Source organism: Molossus molossus, unplaced genomic scaffold (assembly GCF_014108415.1).
Source record: "Molossus molossus isolate mMolMol1 unplaced genomic scaffold, mMolMol1.p scaffold_m16_p_13, whole genome shotgun sequence".
Classification (NCBI taxonomy): Eukaryota; Metazoa; Chordata; class Mammalia; order Chiroptera; family Molossidae; genus Molossus; species Molossus molossus.
Window position 1 is genome coordinate 21377131 of NW_023425348.1, and position 20739 is coordinate 21397869.

Below are 20739 nucleotides of genomic sequence, written 5' to 3' on the forward strand. Positions count from 1 at the left end.
TCTTCCACCCTAGTCCACTGTCAGCACATTGAAAGCAGACATCTTACTCATCTTCCTAATGCCCTCCCACCCATTCCCACCACAATAACTTACAGAAAGTCTGCAAACAGCTTGATTTTACGAGTTATTTTGCACTGACATTGCTCACTAATAAAAAATGAGCTTTTCTGGTAAGTCATCATATTTAGTGGTTACATCCTTGGTTAAGTCTCAAGACTACTCTGGCAGAGACCATTGTGGCTATTACACAGAGCTAAGAGTTACAGCATCCCTACCTCGTTCCTCTTTTACCAAATCAGAGGAATAAAGCAGCAGCAGAAACGGGGGCTGTGACAGCTATTTTAAAGACAACTGACACTGTACCTTCCCAGGTAGGACTGACCGTGACAAAGGTGGGTAAGGATGGTTCTTGCACTCCACCCACACCAGCCTTCCCATCAGTCTCAGGGATACATTCCTGGATGCCTGTCCTCGCCACAATAGCTGGTTGTATCCTCATAAGCCTTCCATGTTAGGCGTGACTTGAAAGTCTACTGTCTTTATTACATACATCATTACTTTTAACTGTTTAGACTGTACTTGGGGCCTCTGTAAAAGGATAAAAAGTGTTAGATAGTGAGGATATAAAAATATATTCATATTTTTACATTAGTTGTTTCAGAAATAATTTATGTTTATAAATATTTTTACTCTAATTTAGGTTTTCCTAACAAAGCAATGGTGTTTAAGTCACATTCCCTATAACAGGAGCTAAATAAGTCTCCTGATATAAAACTAGCAAACAACATTACACCTGCCCCTATATAGTAGTCACCCTGCTCTAACTCCTCAAAGCTCTCTAAGCATTAGCATGTAACTTAATATTCATTGCATATAATAAGCTTTTACCTACTGATCGATTCACACCTTTCGAATCTAATCTGCAAGAGCCACAACAATGTCCGTTTAGCCAAAGTGGAAAGAGACTAAAAGTCCAAAGTTAAGATATCATGTCCACTACAAGCTGGGGAAATCAACCAACATCTGCCAGGAAGACCACATAACATAGTGATTGAAACCTATCTCTGCAGTTACTACGTGAAGGTATTTTAAGTAAGAAGCACAATGAAAATTAAGAGTAATGTGTCTGAACTGTACTGTTAATAACAAGTAAAAGGCCAACTAGAAGCAACCTGAATGTACTATAGAGATTTCATAAATTCATGTATATGAATCTGATGGAATATTTTAAAGTGATACAATTATTAAAAATTATATATGTAAAAACCCAGAAATGTTTGCAATAATCCTTTATAAAGAAAAAACAAAATTTTATATATATACATATATATATATTCACACACACACACACACAGATATACATGGACTTGCTACATAGGTTTACAATTATATATATATATACACATATATATAATTCTATTAGAAAAATATATACATAAGTGAAAAATTAAATTTTATAAGAAAAAATGTCATTTATTCAACAATTTAGCGGAGAGTCTACATGAAGAGTCAGCCCCTGAGTCAGGTATTAAAGCTAAAATGTGTTTTAAAGAGAGAGAGAGAGAGATCTGACCTCTACTTTCTCAGAATTCACAGGTTTCATTACTAAGTCAAAATAATTGCAGGTATGTGAGTATGTGAGTCTTCTTTCTTTATTCTAAACAATAATGCTAATATATTCATATTTTAACAAAATAATATAGGCTTTTGTCTGGCTAGGTGGGTGCTACAAAATGTGTATTGGGGGCTAGCACCGATGACAAATGTCAAGAAGTGGCACACACGACAACTACTGCTCCAAATGTCAGTGGTGTATGACCACAGATGTCCCTTCTGGTTCAGCTGTAAAGAGGAAGTCATGCTGCTTCAGGCCCTGTAGCAGTCCTACCCCTTCTTCCCAGAGGCTCCCTGACTACCCCTCAGCCCAGTGGCAGGCGTGGCCCAGCCCCCTTTCATTAGAGAACTGGAGGAGAAGAAGCCATTTCTGATTCCAAGAGCCCAACCACGCCCACCCCCCGTTAGAGTAACTAACACTCAGCGAATAAAGTGAGCTCCTGGTACAGCTCCTCCGAAACGCTGCCAATGTGACCATAAGGAAACTCGCACACCGCACATCACACACACGGGCTTGTCTCAGGACTCTGCACTCTGCCCAGTGATTTCTCCTGGAGAAACTCTCCTGAAGTCACACACGCATCTCATTCAGCTTATCTCTCCTGACAGCCTCCCTTTCGTGGAGATAACACTGCTCCATCCTTGCACAGCTAGGTTTGGACTTCGTATGTAGGTTTACAAAAATAATAAAAATATATTATTTAAAAATGCATATAACTGAGAAAACTACAGAAGAAATGGCAGAGGAAAGAGAGGAATGTGACTGTGGAGAGGCCTGTCAGGGATCATAAATCTCTGCTAATCAGCGTGTGGTCCTCAGACCAGCAGGGTCGACCCTGCTTTCAAGTCTGTTAGAAACCAGAACCACACGCTCCACCCGAGACCTTCTGAATCAGAATCTGCATTTAATAAGCTCTCCGGGTGTTCTGTTTCTATACCTGGAAGGTGAGTACACGTAGTATTAGTCTCTAAAATGTACACACATTTTATACAGTCTTCTGATTATGTGGCATCTCTAATCTAGCCTACGAATGGACCCCATGTCTACAAACTGGCAAGTAGGGATTGTTAAAAGGTGGGAGGAAGAATGCAACAGAATCCCATTTTCCAACAGTAAACTCAGATACAGATAAAACTGCGGAGATCACATAACCCAGCCTATTCGTTCAAGGGAAATGAAACCATGTGACTCAGAAAGGAGCATGTCAGAATGCTAAATGACTGTGGCAAAGGTGGACTAGGGCTCAAGTCTCCTGATCCCCAATAATGTTCTGTGTCCTATAATAATGCTGGTTTAATACGTCATGACTGATTTTTTTTTTTGCCTATGAAAACTATAACTCACGTTAAAAGAGAAATCAATATTAAGTTAAAAAAGAATAATTTAAGCCAGTACTCTGTATATTTAATAATAGATGACCAATACGTATTAATTTGAATGAATGATTGACTTTGAAGCAGAGACGAACATTATTTTACATATCTTCTCAAAGAGCTGAGCTGAATGAATTATATAATGATTAAGTAATTTTCTTTTGGAAGAAACCACAAAGCTCAATTTTAAAACAATGTATAATACTCTCTTCCACAATAACCAAATATCACCCTTTACCTTTAATCAAAGTCAGCATATTTTACAAGTTTAATATTTGAGTGTATGACTATTTGGTTTCAATTAAATCACTATCTTAAGCGGGACTTTTACACTTATTACTTAGGATACTGAAGAACAGTAATACTCACCAATACTAATTTCATCATCTGTTTCCGCATCACCAATACATTCAAATTGGAAATCTTGCAGGGACTGGGAAAATTTCTGTACTGCCATAGACAGATCTGTAATTGAAAGTTTAACAGTCATAAGGTACCATGGAATACTTGAGTTTCCACATGTAATATTATATAACTTTGATGTTAATACTATATTAACCAGAGCTTTTTAAAGTACTAGCTTGACAAATACAAGCAGAATTTAAAGAGACTACTAAAGAAATATTTTAGGAACTGGATCTGCTCTGCTCAAAGGGGATCTACCCTTTTCAGAAAGTTTTCGTGCCAGTCTTCCCAAAGCCTTTATCAAAGAATTACCATTCATTCCTTATAAATGGAGCATTTATTTAAAAAGAGAAGAAAAAAAAAAAAAAAAGGAATGCTACTGAGGTTGCTGGGGAGGTGGGGGGGCAGCTGAATTTTGATTAGAAAAGGGTCACTGATATTATCCTACACAGACTGTGAAGCAAGTGGGGAATCTATTTTTACCAATAAATTACTGGTTTTGATCTTCTTCTAAGGTGAAAGGCCACCTGAAAGGTTGCTTATATATATATATAATCTTGTGATTTATAGGAGACCTGCAACTAAGCATACTCTTTAATACTGACTTCAATCTGAACAAAGTCCAAAGTGTGGCTAAATCCAGAAGATGAATTCTTCTGTATTCTTGAAGAGAATAAAGAAAAGTCCAGAATAATGAGAAGTAAATCCCTGAGAAGCAGAAGCCCAGGATGCAACCTAATTGACTGACTAAAAACTCAGACTCTGGAGCCAGGCTGCCTGGGTTGAAAGCCAAGTCCTGTCACTGACATGACCTTGGACACATTATTTAACTCCTATGGGCCTGTTCCCTCATCTGTAGAAAGTGAGTGGCAATGGCATAACCACTTCATGGAGTTGTTTTAAGGATTAATTCAATATTTGCAAAAGGTTTAGAACAGAGCCTGGCACCTAAGCACTATTTAAGTTTGTTAAATAAAATTTAAAATAAATTGATCTAACAGTGCAGCATCACAGAAGCCTTAAAGATCCTGCCTCGAAGAGTTACTCCAATCATCTGTGCCTGCCCTTTACAGAAGTTTGCACCAGCAGGAAAACATTTTTCAGGAATTCACCCTACACTTCATAGAATGATATCTCCCACGGGTTCAAGTCTAATACCTGAACCCGCTCATTTGATTCAAGCAATAGGACCTGACAAAGACTCTTTCTGACCAATTTCAGTCAGGCTCCTCTGAGCCCTCCTTTTGACTAGGCCTCTACCTCACTCCCCTTCCCCGCTGGGCCCATAAAGCCCTGTTTTAACAAAAATCTTCCCAAATCAATTTAGAGAGAATCCCCAGCCTGGATATCTGATCAAACTCCTCATCCCCCACCTTTAATGAATAAGTCCTTGGCCTGCCTTCACCCAGAATCCTCCTACCCTTGATGTCTCCCAACCTGCGCCTTGGCTATAAAACCCACTTGTTCTGTTGCATTCAGGGTTGGGCCTGATCTCTCTCCCCTGATGCGACACTCTCTGCATCTACAGCAACAGTCTGAATAAAATATTCCTTACTCTTTTAACAAGTGTTAGAATATTTTTTTCTCTTTAAGAGAACAATTATGGCCCCATGCCTAGACATGGCCCCATGACGTATTATGATAACCCACCATTCATGAAACTCCAAGTTCAAGTATTTATCAACATAAGAACTCACACATGAATAGGTCTGCAATATGAAGGTCACTTTGGCTACCACTGTGATCCAAGAACTCACCAATACCCTCACACCAAGGACAATTCTGAAGACCACAGGCCTGAAGCCTCAGAGAGGCTTTTAAAAACAACAACAAATATAAACACGTGTGCAAGAGACTGAATTTGTGTGTGTGTGGTTTTTCTAATCTAGTTTGGAAAAATCAATCATGCTCTGGAAAGAGGATGCAACTTTTTTACTACAACTCTTGCCACAAGAGAGGTAAAATTTTAGGACTAGCTCACATTCTACTTAAGAGGTACTTTCAATTTAAGAGAGTGGAAAAGTCTATCAGCTTAAGAATAGCTCTGTTTTTGACTTTTAAGATGAAAGATGAAGAGAGCCTCCTTAGAGAATTATCAATGAGAAAAACAAAGGCTTCATCAGAACAAGACTTCACCAATTAGCTGTGAAGCCTTGAATAGTCACATCCTTCCTGATACTCATTTTTCTTATCTATACAACAGAGAATAATACTTATCATACAGGGTTGTTATAAAGACTAATTGAGGTTGTGCCTGGTACACACTAGGCAACTCAATACATGGCTTCAGTTATTATCATGGAAGTCCAGCTCATAAAGTTGGAAAAGTTAACTGCCCATCCATAGAAGGGCACTGTGCAAATGTATGCATTTATCTGACAGTGCACAGCTCTGGCTAAGGGTAGAGAAATCATAAAACGTATATCAGATGTTATGAGAAGAAAAAGAAAGCAGACTTGTAGGATAACTTTAAGCCAAGCTACATGTGGGAATTCTCCCTGGGACTTGGGAAAAGCATTCTATTTAACGTCCCTTTATTTTTTCTACATTACTTTTCTATGTATAATATAAAGACCTTGTGCTAAACTGGATTTGAAGTCACATATGCAGTTCCTACACAGCAGGCTTGAGAAGGGGAGAGAGGGTTACAGGAGTAGATCAGGATGCTTAGGAACCCTGTAACAGGTATCCTTCCTTCTCTCCACTCCTCACCACAAACTCCTCTGAGTCTCCTCTCAGACTCAATGAGTTATCTGGAAGCTTTGTTCTAGGGAACACTAGAAAACTCCCAATGAGTGACCATTTCTTCCTAGACTATTCTTTGCCTCCCATGGCCTTGCTCCTTGACTAAGAAAGTTAAGGAGTGTTGTCCCCTTTCACAGAGATCATAGTAAATTCACTCTAATAATTCCCATGCCTAAAGAAGAACACAGTAGCCCACTGTGTAAGCTATTCTTATCAATATAGCCAAGTGACTGAGAGTATGAGCTGTAGTGGCAGATCACCCATATCAGCTACCTGCTTCTGCCTATCAGTGGCCTGATTGTGGGCAAGTTCCATAACCTCTCTGTACTTACGTGTCCTCATCTGTTCAACTGAACAGAACCCATCTCTCAGGGTTACTGTGGGAAATAAATAAATGTGTTAACAGATGAAACACTTAGAATAGTGTCTGACACACAGTTAAGCACTTAAAATATGTTGGTTATTTCCATGTTGAATGCCTCTGAAAAGAAAGGAAAAGGTAAAATTTCAGGAATGAAGGTTGCAGCTGTTAGAGCATAGTTAACCTTGGAAAATGCTCAAGAAAGCAGTCTATTGATACCAGTTTGAAATTCTCTCCTGGGGCAGTGCAACTGCACTGTAACAGAGACAATCTGATTAGTCAATATTTCTGTGTAAGAGCTGGGTGTCTAGTGCAACCTTGGATGGAATCAAGAATGCATGATAAGCCCTTCACAGTCGTTTTGGAAGCACACTGAGAAAGTATCATACAAGAAAATATGGTTTTCAGCTAGTTCAGACGATAATTCCAAAAGCAAAGAGAAAGCTCAAAATATTACTTATTTTCAACTTCAAGTATCTTGTTTCTTGATTTTCCTTTTATTTTTCTCATTTTCAAAGAAAAAAAAAACCAACATATTAATGAGAACAAAAATATTATCAAGGTAAAGAACTTACAATATTTGTAGAAGTGATACTGACCAACCTGCAAAATGAGGGCTCCAGCTCATGCCTTTAATCTTGGCTTCATTTCTTACTGTGTGCAGTTCTGAACTGGAAAACCCAACACCTTCCATTGACTTAAAAACCACATGAAACAACTATTCGCTAAATTTAAAGTTTCTAAGCAATGATCAGATGCACAAAACCAAGGTACTGGTTCTAAAACCTTTGAAATAAAATTGATTCACATATAATTATATACACCTTGAATTTAAAACCTGAGTTTTTAAGTTTACTGTTGAATATTAAAATAGCAAATTGTGTGATGATAGAATCAACATTTTACTTTAAAAGCAAAAAGAAAGATCAAGTGAATAGAACATCACAAGCAGGAAATCTAGTTTAGGCAAGTGTGTCTCTTTCTCCCTATTTCTACCCAATTATTAGTAATTGAGGACAAAAAGAAAAGTATCCCAGTCAGAGTCGCCATGGCTACATCCTATGGTGAAAGTAAAGGAATGACATTTCCTAGTGAGCAAGGTTGTATGTAGTAAAGATGCTACACGTACCACTCACACTACATCCTCTCCATTTGCCTAACCTGCAAGGTAAGCATAAGATGTGTTCACATGTATTCACACTACAACTTGGAAGAAATTACACTGGGCTTTAGTCTGCAATGTCTTTATATCAAAGGGTTAACCTGTTCACCCATGACTATATGATGCTAATGAAACACTAAAACTTCATTTCATTAAAGAAATACAAAACAATAAATGTTTAATTATAACTCTCCTTACACACACACTTAAGAGCTGGAGTCTACCTATTATTTTAGAAGTATTTATAGAATTACTTTTACAATGTGAGCTATATTTATGGCAGAACAAGTACAACCAGCCAGTCTACAGGTATAATGCAGTCCTTCCTGAAATCCAGTTGATCTGGGATTAGATTTCAGCAAGACTCACAGACAGTTTGTAAAATTATCATCTTCACACTATCATGCAGAAGGCAGACAGTACAAAGCAATGGGAATTAAAGTAAAAACAGGATATAACCTGCCCCCCCCAAAAGACAGAGACTAGTAGGTACATGAGCTATGTAAATAAACCCTATCAGAGGTCAAATGACAAAGTCTCCACAAGAGGTTAATAACACCAACACCACAGATAGTACTTACCATGTGCCTGATATTTTTCCATGCACTTAATGTAAATTAAACCATTAATACTTATAACAGCCACACAAATTGGATATCTTCACTCACGTTTTACAGATGAAGAAACTGAAGCACAGAGATTAAATGGCTTCCCCAAGGCTGCACAAGCTAGTACATAACTGACTCCAGAACCCCAACTGAACCACACTGCTCTGCTTGATACAACAAATAAAAAGACACAACCAGATCTGCTTGAGTGCACAGGGGTAGGCTCCCCAGAGGAATTAATGAAAACGGGACTTGAAAGACGTGACAATGCACTAGGCAAGGCAAAATTAAGAAAATGTCTAGAATGCCTGACCAGTGTGGCTTGGTGGATTGAGCATCCTCCCATAGACTGAGAGGTCCTGGTTTGATTCCTAGTCAGGGCACATACCCGGGTTGTGGGCTCGATCCCCACTGGGGGGCATGCAGGAGGCAGCCAATAGATATTTCTCTCTCACATCTATGTTTCTATCTCTCTCTCACTTCCTCTCTCTCTAAAAAATCAATAGAAATATATTTTTAAAAAAGAAAATGTTCAGAATCTTCCAAAGGCATATCCTACATATCCAACCATATCTATCAAGACTCAGAGCACACTAAGGTACTACTTATTACCTACCACAAACCAACCACTGCCTTTTGTACCTGTTTATATTGTTTTTCCACCTTCTTGAGCTGCACTCTCCTCCCATGCTCTTCCAACATCTCTCTCAAGCCTCCATTTCCTTCAAACGCCGTCCTAACCCCTTTATACTTCCCATATACACTGACCCCCCTGCTGTGCTTTCTCTATGTTACCTTTTATTTCTTACCCATAATAGTGTATTAAAGGTAGGAGACTGTACCATCTATGAATACGTCCAAGTATGCAGCACCATCTCATATATACAACAAGAATTCAACTGCTGAAACCATGAATTTCAGAAAGGTGGGCAAATATTCCCACCTTCCAGATGCCTTTCCACTCCCCATCCTTTCACTCACACTCTTGCAAGCCCCTAAAGTGGCTTTTTCAGCCCCTTGTAAAATATGGGTTATCCACTTTCCAAAACAATAATAACAACAGAGATGTTTTACTATTTACAAGAAGCTCTGATATACATTTACATTGATAAAAAAAAATAGTGTTGGTAAGATGTTTTACCATTTCAAAGTTCTTAAATATTTTCTTAATTCTCACACAAAGCCATGAGGGCTGAAGCTCTATAAAATTAAATAATAACTTGCTTTGCCCAGAATTTAAGAGCTGGACTACAGCCTGGGGAGGTCTTATGCTTCCCAAAGTCGATACTTTTTTTTTTTTTTTTTTTTAAATGCATACCATAGCTAATTCCCTAAAAACAACAGGCAGTAAAACCAGGGAGGTTGTGACCGGTAGACAACATCTACCTTATCCTTCGCCTACTGTATAAATTCTAAGCTAGTAAGACTCCTTTACTTGACTATATGAAAGAGGGTTTGCTATGTGTATTCGCATGGAAAAAGCTAGCACAAATGTACATTAAATGGTAATTATAAAACATCATGCCAAAAATTCAAAGGAAATGCTTTCTAATCCCACAAAATAGCTGAATAATGTTCTAGGTTTTAAGTTTCCTGAACAGTCTAGTCTTCATCTCTCCTTGCCTTAGTGCCCAGTAGAAAGCAAACAAAGAAGAAATGGGAACAATAGGAAATATGAGTCATTTTAACCAAACTGCTCAAAGTATTAACATTATGAAGTTTGAAGCATGAGAAAAGACTCCATTCTTGTTCCAATTAGCCTGGGAACGTAAACGTTTTTGAACTTTCCAGTCCTGCGTGAAAGACTGGTTATACATCTGGACCTCCAGGTAACCTTCTAATTATCCCCTTGAAGGACTCACATGTACATCTACCTGACATCCATTACTCAGACCACTGGAACGTGGTCTGGTATCCATCATCCTGACTGTCTGACATCTGACTGACAACAACCTTAGACCAATCTAGGGCTAAGAATGCAGAAATGATCATTCTAAATAATGTACTTTTTACTATAAGAACTTTTAACATCTCTTTCTTCTTTGGGACATTTCTGGAGTTTTGCCTAGTTGTGTTCCCTATTTGCAAATTCTTAGATCCTTAAACAAATAAATCTCTATAATTTATTCCCAGACTCTCTGAATTTGTTCAACACACAAAAAAGACCAGAGAGACCAGAGAGAAAGAGAAAAATGTACATCAACTACCAACGTGTTCATAAGGTAAGAATCCACCATGGATAAATTATCAAAAAGCTTATGGTACTAAGAAGACACATGAGTGTAACTTAAAACCTTAACTTAATAAAAAACAACAACAACAACAACAACATACTGTACACAGCAGAACATGTCAAGGAATTACTAAACTAGCCTTGGATTTTAATACCTGTAGTTATGTTCTTAAAGTTCTCTCGGGGAACTACAAATGTCAGATTGCTAGATGGAGAAAAGCAAGACGTAAAGCATACTGGGTGTGGCAAAGTACAACAAAAACACAGTGAGAACTGTTCATCAATAAAATTCATTTCTATAACTCTGACTTGAACAGTTTTAAAATGCCCACTTTGTTATTTTCTATTTTACATGAATGGCTACAAAATAATGGTTGTTCAATATTAACAATTAAAGAAAAGTCTTCATAAAGAAGGCCCAGGACAGAGCTTGGTACTAATTATCACTCAATAAATGTATGTTGAGCTGAAGTGAAATTAACTGAGTGACTTATAGCAATTGAATAAGGAATTCTCTTTCCTTGAAGGCCTTGTGAAACACTGCCATGAAGCAATAGCTCTGTCCACAGGAGGTCACGGGAGACAGAATCAGCAAAGGTCAATGGTTCTAGCGTTGTTCTTCATGCCCCTGGAAATACAAAAAGCATGGACTACTCTAGGCCACTAAACTAACTTGCTGTATTCTAGGGTATAACAAGATAGTTGTTTTGTCAGGGTAAAGTTGGTAAAACAAATAGCCTCGCTTTAGACGGCCTCATTAGGTTCTATATCAGACATGTATGCAGGGTCTTATTTCTGCACCCTGTTTTGCAGTGGATACATTCACTCTTCTAGCAGGTGACATAAGTCAAAGCGTCTGCTTTTGGTGGTGAACCAAAGTCTTGAATATGCTCGGATCTGGAAAGAAGTCATTTGGAATCCATCTCTATTTCATGTCATGAATTATGTGCACAAAAGTTAGACAGACATGCACATCAATTCAGGGACCTCCACTGAACTGCAATGTCTTAGAGCAAATGCTTAGCTTCTCTGAATGTCAGGTTCCTCATGTACAAAAGGAAGATACTAATCTCGTGCAAGATACTAACAGACACTTGAAATACTGGTTCTCAACAAATGTTAACTATTAAACCACTATTTATTATGATGGCAAATGCAGAATATGAAATATTTTTATTGTGAGCATAAGATATTTAATATGTGTATTAAATTATTATCTTCAGGAGAGCTTCAGCAGAAATAGTGGGCTGGTTGCTAATGACCAAACCATTTGTAATCCCATAAATGATCCGTGTCTGACAAGCAGTTCCAGAAAATTCCAGCCTAAAAACAACAAACAAGAAGCAACACGTGGCCAGACTTTATCCACAGTTTCTATAAAGCTATAAATTCCATGAAAATTAAAAAAAAAAAAAAAGAAAACCCCACAAAGACTTTTCAATATCGCTACAATCCACGTTAAAAATAGAAAGTTCAAAAGATGAAATAAACTACCCGTCTTCCTACCCTGGGGAACAAACTTGGAGTTTGGGAGAGTAAGGAAACAATAGCACACTGTAGTTTCTCAGGATCCTCTTCCTGCCTCAAGAAGCATTCCTTTGCTGCCTCTGAGATTTCTCTTCCCCAGTCTTCCTCAGAACGGCTTGTCTTCAGTGACCGTGCTGCACACGTTCTCTTTTAAACAGCATTATCTGGATCTATATGTAGGCAACTCCTAAGTGGTAGTTTCAGTTTGGATGCTGGAATCCTAAGCAAAATGTCCTAAAATATCCCCTTGCCTTTTTTATTTAACTAGAAAATATTGAGTTATCCATCTTGAAGGAGGGGCTTTGCAGTTTTCCTAAGCTTCCTGGCAACCCAGGGGTGGCCGGCCATATTTTCCTGGGCTTCCTGGTCTACCTTCCCACCCATGACTTCTTCCCTAGTCTAATCATTTATTCCCACTGTTTGCCGGGAATCTACAACTTGGACTCTCACTAACAGATTCGGGAAAGGAAAGTGTTTTAGTGTCCTAGCCTCACCTCCAGCCCATTTTCCTCCTGACTACTTGAACATTACCCAAGATGACAACTCTAGAAGACCACTTGGTATTACTTTATCTTTCATACCAGACTATCGCCAGCTCTTAAAACTTACTTCCTTTTTCTATCCTCAGCCCCTTGTTGGTATCATACATCAATACATTTGTGGTTAAACCAGGACTGGACTAGTTTAATTTCCTTTCGAAAGTACTGCTGCAACAAGTTGCTCCATACTAGGCAATGTAAGCTTATCACCTTTACCCTATATTTCCAGGCCATCTTTTTTCTCAAACTGTTCCTTGCACCCTCAAAATTCCAGCCAAACCAATCAATTTAAACATTCATTCTCCCAATATCCACTCGCTCACTCTCCATGTTGGACACAGCCTTTTATTTCTGCTGAAACCTTTAAATGTCTTCAAGTGAAAAAGTTCTCACAGAAGAACTATGAAGCTGCATCTTACTTCACAAGAATCACTGTACCCAAAGATGATGCATGTAGCTTCCTTTCATCCGTTTAAGGAGCCTTTAAGACCTGCCTCCCTAGATTAACTGATCTGAAAGCCACCCTAAAAATCCCTACTAGGGAATCTACTGATTTTCGGATACTGAATACGGACATGCCTTACCACGCTCAACACGGTGCCATGGGTTCAGAAAGCCATGGGTACTTTAGTGTATCTTCCTGGTGCCACGACTTGTATCAGAAAATTGGCGAAAAGGAAACTAAGTAATTCTATACTGTTTTACATATTTTAAAATGCACATATTGTGGGTAAAGCAAAATTCATATAAATTAACTTATATCTTGTTCCTCCCATTGAGGCAGCCAGTTTGGGCCAAGCCATTCCATTTTCTCTCCTCTGATAGAAAATTTTGAGAAGTACTACATTACTATAGTCCACCTCCTTTTTGAATGTCTACTGATATACCCTAAATTTTTTATATATATTATTTTACTTACTTGTATTTAAGTCCTATAACACTCGCAGGACATTAAAGTCCATGGAGAACAGAGAACCTCTCCAGGATCTACTGAATCCAGCATAAGGCCTAGAAAATAGGACACTATCCATAAACAGAACAGATGCAGGAATTTAGAGGATGTAGGAAAGGCCAGTCTTTCCAGGACTGGCCTAGAGCAATTAAAGATAAGAAGCCAGGAGGTTAGGGACCGTCTTGCCTCCAGCTATAAAAGATGCTCTAAGGAACAAAGGGAAACTAGAGCCCCAGCCAACAAACACACCTAACCATCTGGACATCAGATCAAGTCGAGGAGATCTGAGGAGCCAGACAGAATGGTAGACGTTTCTTTCATTTAAGATCTTTTGCAAGCTGGGCAAAAAGCAAAGCAGTGGAAGCTGACAAAAGCAGTCCGGTATTTCAGGTGCTGACCTACAAATCTCAGCATTGCCTTAGAGAAAACCCAGCTCTAAAAATGATTCTGGTGGTCTAATCAAGTCTGATGGGGAGAACATTTAGTTAACAATTTTTTTTTTTAATTCTGCAAACTTAAATCATTAGAGAAAAGAGTGTGGATTTTTATTTTCTTGCATCATTTTCTAATACAGAGAAGTCCCATTAAAAAACGGTAAGAGCAAGGATTTTGGTGTCAGACTACTAGTTAAACTATTTGTTTTATTAATGTGGACAAGTTCAGTTACTTAAGCTCTTGGAGTTTCAATGTGTCTATCTGTAAAATGGAGATAACAGGAATTCTCCTACTTCATACAATGACCACATGAAATCACCATAACACATAATGAGAGCTTGAATAAACTATCATAATTATAACTATTATTATTTTTCAGGAGGAAATCATTGACTAGAAAGACATGTCATTCTTGGCTGCCCATTACTAGGCCTACATTAAGCTTCCCTCTGTGTGCCTGCCAACCAAGGTAACTCTCAAGTAACACTAACATCCCAATTGTCCCTATTCCAGAAGGGAAGTTTACCATTTACTTAAGTGCATTTTCCCACCAGCTGCTTAGCAACATGCAACAGTAAAGTGCTACAACACTCATCGCCCCCGATGACTGAGATACTAAAACTCTAAGGAATCATCTCAGCGGTTAGATATCTGCATTCCAGCATTCCTTAAAACATTCCTGGTCCCCACAATAAAATCTTTAACCAGGCAAAGAAACAAGCTTAATATACAGGAACGCCTAAAAATTTTCTGAGCACAGTTTAAACAGAATGACAAGTTTAGACTGCGAGGACAGCTTAAGCAGCTGGCTGTTTATTGTGACAGCAATGGTTGAGTTTTCATTATTGTATTTTTACTGACTTTCTTTAGCCAATTAAAAATGTATAGTGTCATGTAATATCATGGCTATGCATGACCAGTATGGCTATGACGAAAACATTTTTTTCATATAGCAGCATGACTAACATCCTCTTAAAGACTGGAAATATTTTATAATGAATAGTAATTGAAAGGGGAATACATAAGCCTCTGTCTTGGACAAAGTATGCTGGCATCACGCCTCGTTCCTCCAAAAGAAACAGAAAAGAAGGACACTGAAAACGGTCGAGCTTGGGCTGCCAGGGCAGTAGGGGCACAAAGATCATTATTCACCATTTACACAATGTTTTTTGTAAGTTGTTTTCAATGAACTTGTTATCCTACATGTTGACAGACTTCATTTTTTTCTGCTGTCCTACCCCATTTTGACACACTACAGCAATTTCTTAGACGACTTCAGGAAAACCACATTTTAACACTGTACATGTCATTTGTGTACCTTTTAAGCCAACCCCTCACCCCATCTTTAAGTTATCACAATAGAGATGATAATTTCGGTAGGATAAACTTCATTTCTTTGTTGTTCTCATTTAAATTCCAAGTGTTCTATTTTTAAAAAATTGACTTACTACAGTCATCTCAGCACCTTAAAGACATCTAATAAGCTTTTTCAAATCATATTTATACCCCTTACCTCTCTGGAACCCCACAGGGGAAACAGGATTGAGTAGATAATTACCTCCACTTTACAGATGAAGAAACTAAGGCCCAAGGTTAAGTGAATTATCCAAGGAACAGGATCAGGACTGGAATCCTAATCTCCCATGTCAGGTCAACCTCCTTTCTATACCACTTCAAATAAACATTCTTCTTACACTTAGATTTTTACAATACTGGGCTTACTTAGCTCAGTAGTAATTTTTTTTTTTTTTACCAGATAATTTATAATCTTCCATTTCATTTATCATTTTCTCACTTTGAAAAAAAAATCCCTTCTTTTAATGGATCTTATATCTCCATCATGTAACTGTTTTAACTTCCTGTGTATTCACTATTTACACGAATGGTCACTATAAAAATTCATAAGTGGCTTTGAAGAAGATACACATCATATGTTTAACGAATTATTTTTATTTTGGGGTAATTAACTATAGTCATCAGAAAACAAACATAAATCTCAATCTTTTATTCCAAACACTAAACCTCATTCACACACATGCCATGTGGCTGGAGCTGCCAACGTGCATACAATATGCTTCAATGATCTGGACAGTCGGCAGCTGCCTCCTGTGATTCTGAATAGCTAAGATTTTCATTTAACAACCAGAATGAGGAATTCCAACTGTGTCAACGTGTGCAACTAAGTCCGGCTCTAAAGCTTCCCACACTCTGGAAGGAATGTTGTCACTAATTGTTTTATTGCTGCTAATAAAGAGACTTTTCATACAAATGATACACACAATTTATGCCAGGTTTTCATCAGACAGTACATAGCCAGCCCATGAATAAGTCACCATTCAATTCAAAAACTTAGTTCATTTACCACAGCTCATACATTCTAAAATGCTAAATTGTAAGCAAGACCCTTACCCAATTTTAAAGATATTAAAATATAAATACTGTACAACTTTGGCTCTATTGTATACCACAATGGCATTTTTCAGAACATCTGACATTGTCAAGGAAACTATTATCACCAATCCCAAGGAGCTAGTAATCTAACAAAACAAACAGCACACAGAGCACGTCCTCAGCACCTTCTTCTATCTTGGAATGCCACAGAAACCTAACACCACGAAAAGCCTGTTTAGGAAATAATTCGGTCTCAGAGTGTGAAATAAGAAATTAGTCTTCTCTAGCTTAGCTTCTCACCCTTGGGCATCTAAATGGCCTAAAGCCTTCAAGCCACCCAGTTCCTTAGACTAGTTTCTGGCAGAGGCTCCAAGCTTAAAACAAGAGCCAAAGGGAGCTCCCTGCAGCTGTGTGCGTTTGTAAGCCACCTGAGTCCCCTAGAAATGCTGAAACCGTGGGATCGTTGACAATATTTTAACAAGGGCTCTCCAGATAATGAACAAGATACTGTAGTTTTCTGTATTTTCAGGATGAAGATTCATGAGAAGAGATATACAACTGAGAGATGAAAGTGCGTGTATTATTTGCTCCATCTGCTCCCTGACCATAACTTTTTAAGTAAGAAAATTCTCTATAATCCAAGATTCACGTTCAGTTCCGATGTTGTGCAGGGTGGGGAGCCAGCCATTGTGATGCAAGGTCAGTGACTTTTATGATAAATGAGGTACAGCTTATCCACTGGTTGCACAGGTCTGTGTTCTAGGTGTGGAGATAAGTACTGTCTTAAGATAATTAATTTAGTGCCTTATGTTACATCAGAATAGTGAAGGTTCTACCTAGACATCTCTATGAGACTCCCTAGAAATCATGCTTATTGGATGACTAATATCTACTCTAATAGCAACACAAAAAGTTACACTGGATATCAGATTTGTTTAACATGTAAATGACTAGATCTTTTCAATGAAATTAAATGGTGCATTTCTTTAATCATAGCCCCTTGAACCAAGGGAGTAAGAAGTATTGACCAAATAAAAGCCCTTGGGGTTTTAACTTTATTGAGTAGTAAACCCAATATATAATCAGCATACCACATACATGTAAATGGTAGTTTCTAAAGGGTTTGAGAGATTTTCTTCCTAAATACCTTGACTGTTACCTGCAAAAAACCTTTGTGCTATGAACTTACATTACCTGTGGAGAAATAATTTGCTTAAAAGTAAGGGTAAATTTTAACCCTGCATCAGTTGCAACTGCAATAAATCCTAAAACAGTTAAGTTCAATGTAATGAGCTTATTAAAAAATTGGTGAAGTAGTTTGTTTCATCAAAATGTTTTCACATTGGTTCATTTAATCAACCAAAAGGTATGTATTAACTTCCCTATCTATGCAATTTCTACATGGCTCTCTCTACAAAGATCCCACTTACTATCACCCAGACACTTCAGTCCCTTCAGGTCTTCAAGTATCACCATCTCAGTAAGGTCTCCCAACTATTCCAAACTGTAGAAGCCCCTATAGAACACACACGGGCACACCCTCATACATAACCCCCCTCATTCATTTTTCTCAGCAGCATGCATAACCATCTACCCTGTGACATATCTTATTCATGAATTTGTTTCTGCCAATTAGAATATAATTTCTATAAACACACAAATTTTTGCCTATTTTGTTCACTGTTCAACAAACAGATCTGGGCCTGGTACCTAAAAGGCATTTAGTTAGTCTGCATAAACAGATAAACAAGACTAAAAGCATATAATAAGATCCTCTGAGAGCGGTCTTCAAATGGCATATGTGTATCCTCCAGTGGAATCACGGCACTTCTGTTATTACTATTTTTAAATGAAAACAAAACCATATTATAGAATATTAGATTATGAAATAAATTTTAAAATAACTCAAAAGAAATTCTGGCTGTCAATAGGCAGAATGGAGCTTCACAGTAAACAGTCATATGGGGACTGAGGGGCAGGTGTTTAGAATGGGATGTGTTTCCTCTCTCCTTTAGAAGTAATTTTGTGGGGATGAATGGAAAGTAATATGCTGGAATTAAAACATCATCAAGAGAAATAATCACATTTTTTAATACACCTGAAAATAAATAAATGTTTCCCCGTCATGCACTTGACTGTTAACTGCCTACAAGGATGGATGGGAACACAGCCAAGAGCAGGGAGCATGAGAGACATCGGCACAAGGTGGACATGGCCTGAACTCGAAGTTCCTTCCAGTGCCCATTTCTTCCTCAGAGGATACGAGGCCATCCTCGACAGACTACACCTTTTAAAGTCATAGTTAGCACTTGTTACATGAAAGATCTTTCCTTTAGCTATTTCTTTCCCCACTAAAGATCTTAAACATGTCCAATTACTAGGTTAGTGAGCTATACTTCAATTTCAAATCGAGGAATAGTTCTTTCATGTGCCTCCACAATCTACCGCTGCCCTTGTTTACACTGACTGGCAAAGCATAGGCATGTGGTGAAGTGCCCCAGAAATCTTACCATGTGAGAACATGTTTTCAAAAGTCTCCCAAAGTAACCAAATTTAAATTGTATTTATACTCATTTTATTACATGGTTACAATTCGTTCTAAAAGGAATTAACTCAAAGTAAAAGATTTACAAGTGAAATGCTCATGATACTGCTAATTTAACCTAGTTATGAATCATTGGAAAGGAGCAAAGGAAAGGCCCAATAGTATGGACATGCCATGGGTGCAGCTTTGCCGGGAAGCTGCAGTTTAGACACATGCCCAGTGAAGTCTGGGTGATACAGGGAAGATACTTGCCTGTCAGTCACACCCGGGAACAGGTCATTGGTCAGAGTAGGCGTGGCCACTCAAGCATGGAATATTTAATCTCCTAAACAAAGGAGTTTGCTCTCTTGGGCTGCTTGGTTGCTTTTGCCCGTTGTACTCTTGCTCTCTTGACTCCTGGCTTGTGGGGTTCTCATGCTCCTGCATTTGCCCACTTGGCTCATGGCCACGTGGACCCACACGATGGACTAGCGGACTGCAACTAGTCAGGCACTGTGCCATACCCAACTCCAACATAAAACTGAAACTCTGGATGCTAGCTTTGGGTCTAGCTCTGCTGAATCCCCAGCTGCACGTCTTCCAGGACTGGATTAAAAGAAATGGGACTTTGAAACCCAAGGATATAATTCCATGCAAATAAAAATCATTTACACTCTCCAAAAAATTTTTCTCAAGATATTGAAAGGGCTGCACTCCCACTAACAACGGAAAAGGCCATCCATGCATTTCTCTGATAACAATCTAACATCCACATTTGTGCCTCACAGATATTAAAAATATGTATACTTTGGATTATTATTCACACACAACTGGACAGGAAGTCAGAAGTGAAGGGCGGTAGCCCCAGTTCCACTGGCATTAATTTACTTTATGACCCTATGTGACAAGTTACTATGTGATGACTTCTTTGGGCCCCAGGAGGTACAACAGGTGATATCTATGGGCCTTTCAAAATGGCCATCACCAGCAGAGTGCCTGGCATGTAACAAGTACTCAGTAATTTGACTGAGAAAGCTTTTTTTTTTTTATCCTCACTAGAGGATATTTTTGCATTTATCTTCAGATAGAGCAGGAGGGAGAGAGAGAAACATCGACGTGAGAGAGACACATCAATTGGTTGCCATCCGCACAACCCCAACCAGCACCAGGGACAAAATGCAACCGAGGTACGTGCCCTTAGCGGGTATCAAACCTGGGACTCCCCGGTCCACAGGCTGACGCTCTAACCGCTGAGCCAAACCAGCCAGGGCACTTTTTAATTAACAGGATCATTTGCTTCAAAGGATAAAACACATTTCTTCCAAAGAAACCTCAAAGCACTTCAAATAGGGTACCGTCACCGCCCACAAGTTACATACTTCAGCCATTCAAACACCCGAAAAGTACAGCACTAAGTCTCAAACTCACACAACCAACTGGGAGCTATGGTCCCTGAATGAGAGTGGCCAGTCTTAGAGTGAGCTTCCTTGCAAAGTTTCAAAGGCAATGAAGGAAAACTATGACTCTAGTTCCACAACAATAATCAGTTAACATTATAATACAAAGGGCTACCTATTTGTAATACAAGAAACAAGACCTCCTGGCTCATCTAGGAGTTAATAGACTGGTGGGGAACAAACAGCTTATTTGCATCAAACAGGATCAGTGTGGTGATAGTGTCTGATCCACAGTGAGAAAGAGGATTGAGCCCGTGGTCTGAAGCATGAGCAGGAGTTCAGGGCAAGGAGAGGCAAGAAGTCTAGCTCTAGTTCCATTCAGAACAGCTGCCCTTCGCTTTTTGTTTCCTGAAGAGGTCACTAAGACTTCCTCTGAAGTTTTTTTTTTTTCCCCATTCAAAAAAACTAAAAT

General features: G+C 38.6%; 1 protein-coding gene across 1 annotated transcript in view; it reads right to left on the reverse strand.

Moving 5' to 3' along the window:
- Positions 1 to 20739, reverse strand: part of ARHGAP42 (Rho GTPase activating protein 42) — a 259019-nt gene that overhangs the window by 195288 nt on the left and 42992 nt on the right. Inside the window, exon 2 of the mRNA XM_036258802.1 lies at positions 3358 to 3453. Within this exon, the coding sequence (XP_036114695.1) occupies positions 3358 to 3453 (96 nt within the window). The remainder of the gene's footprint in view (positions 1 to 3357; positions 3454 to 20739) is intronic.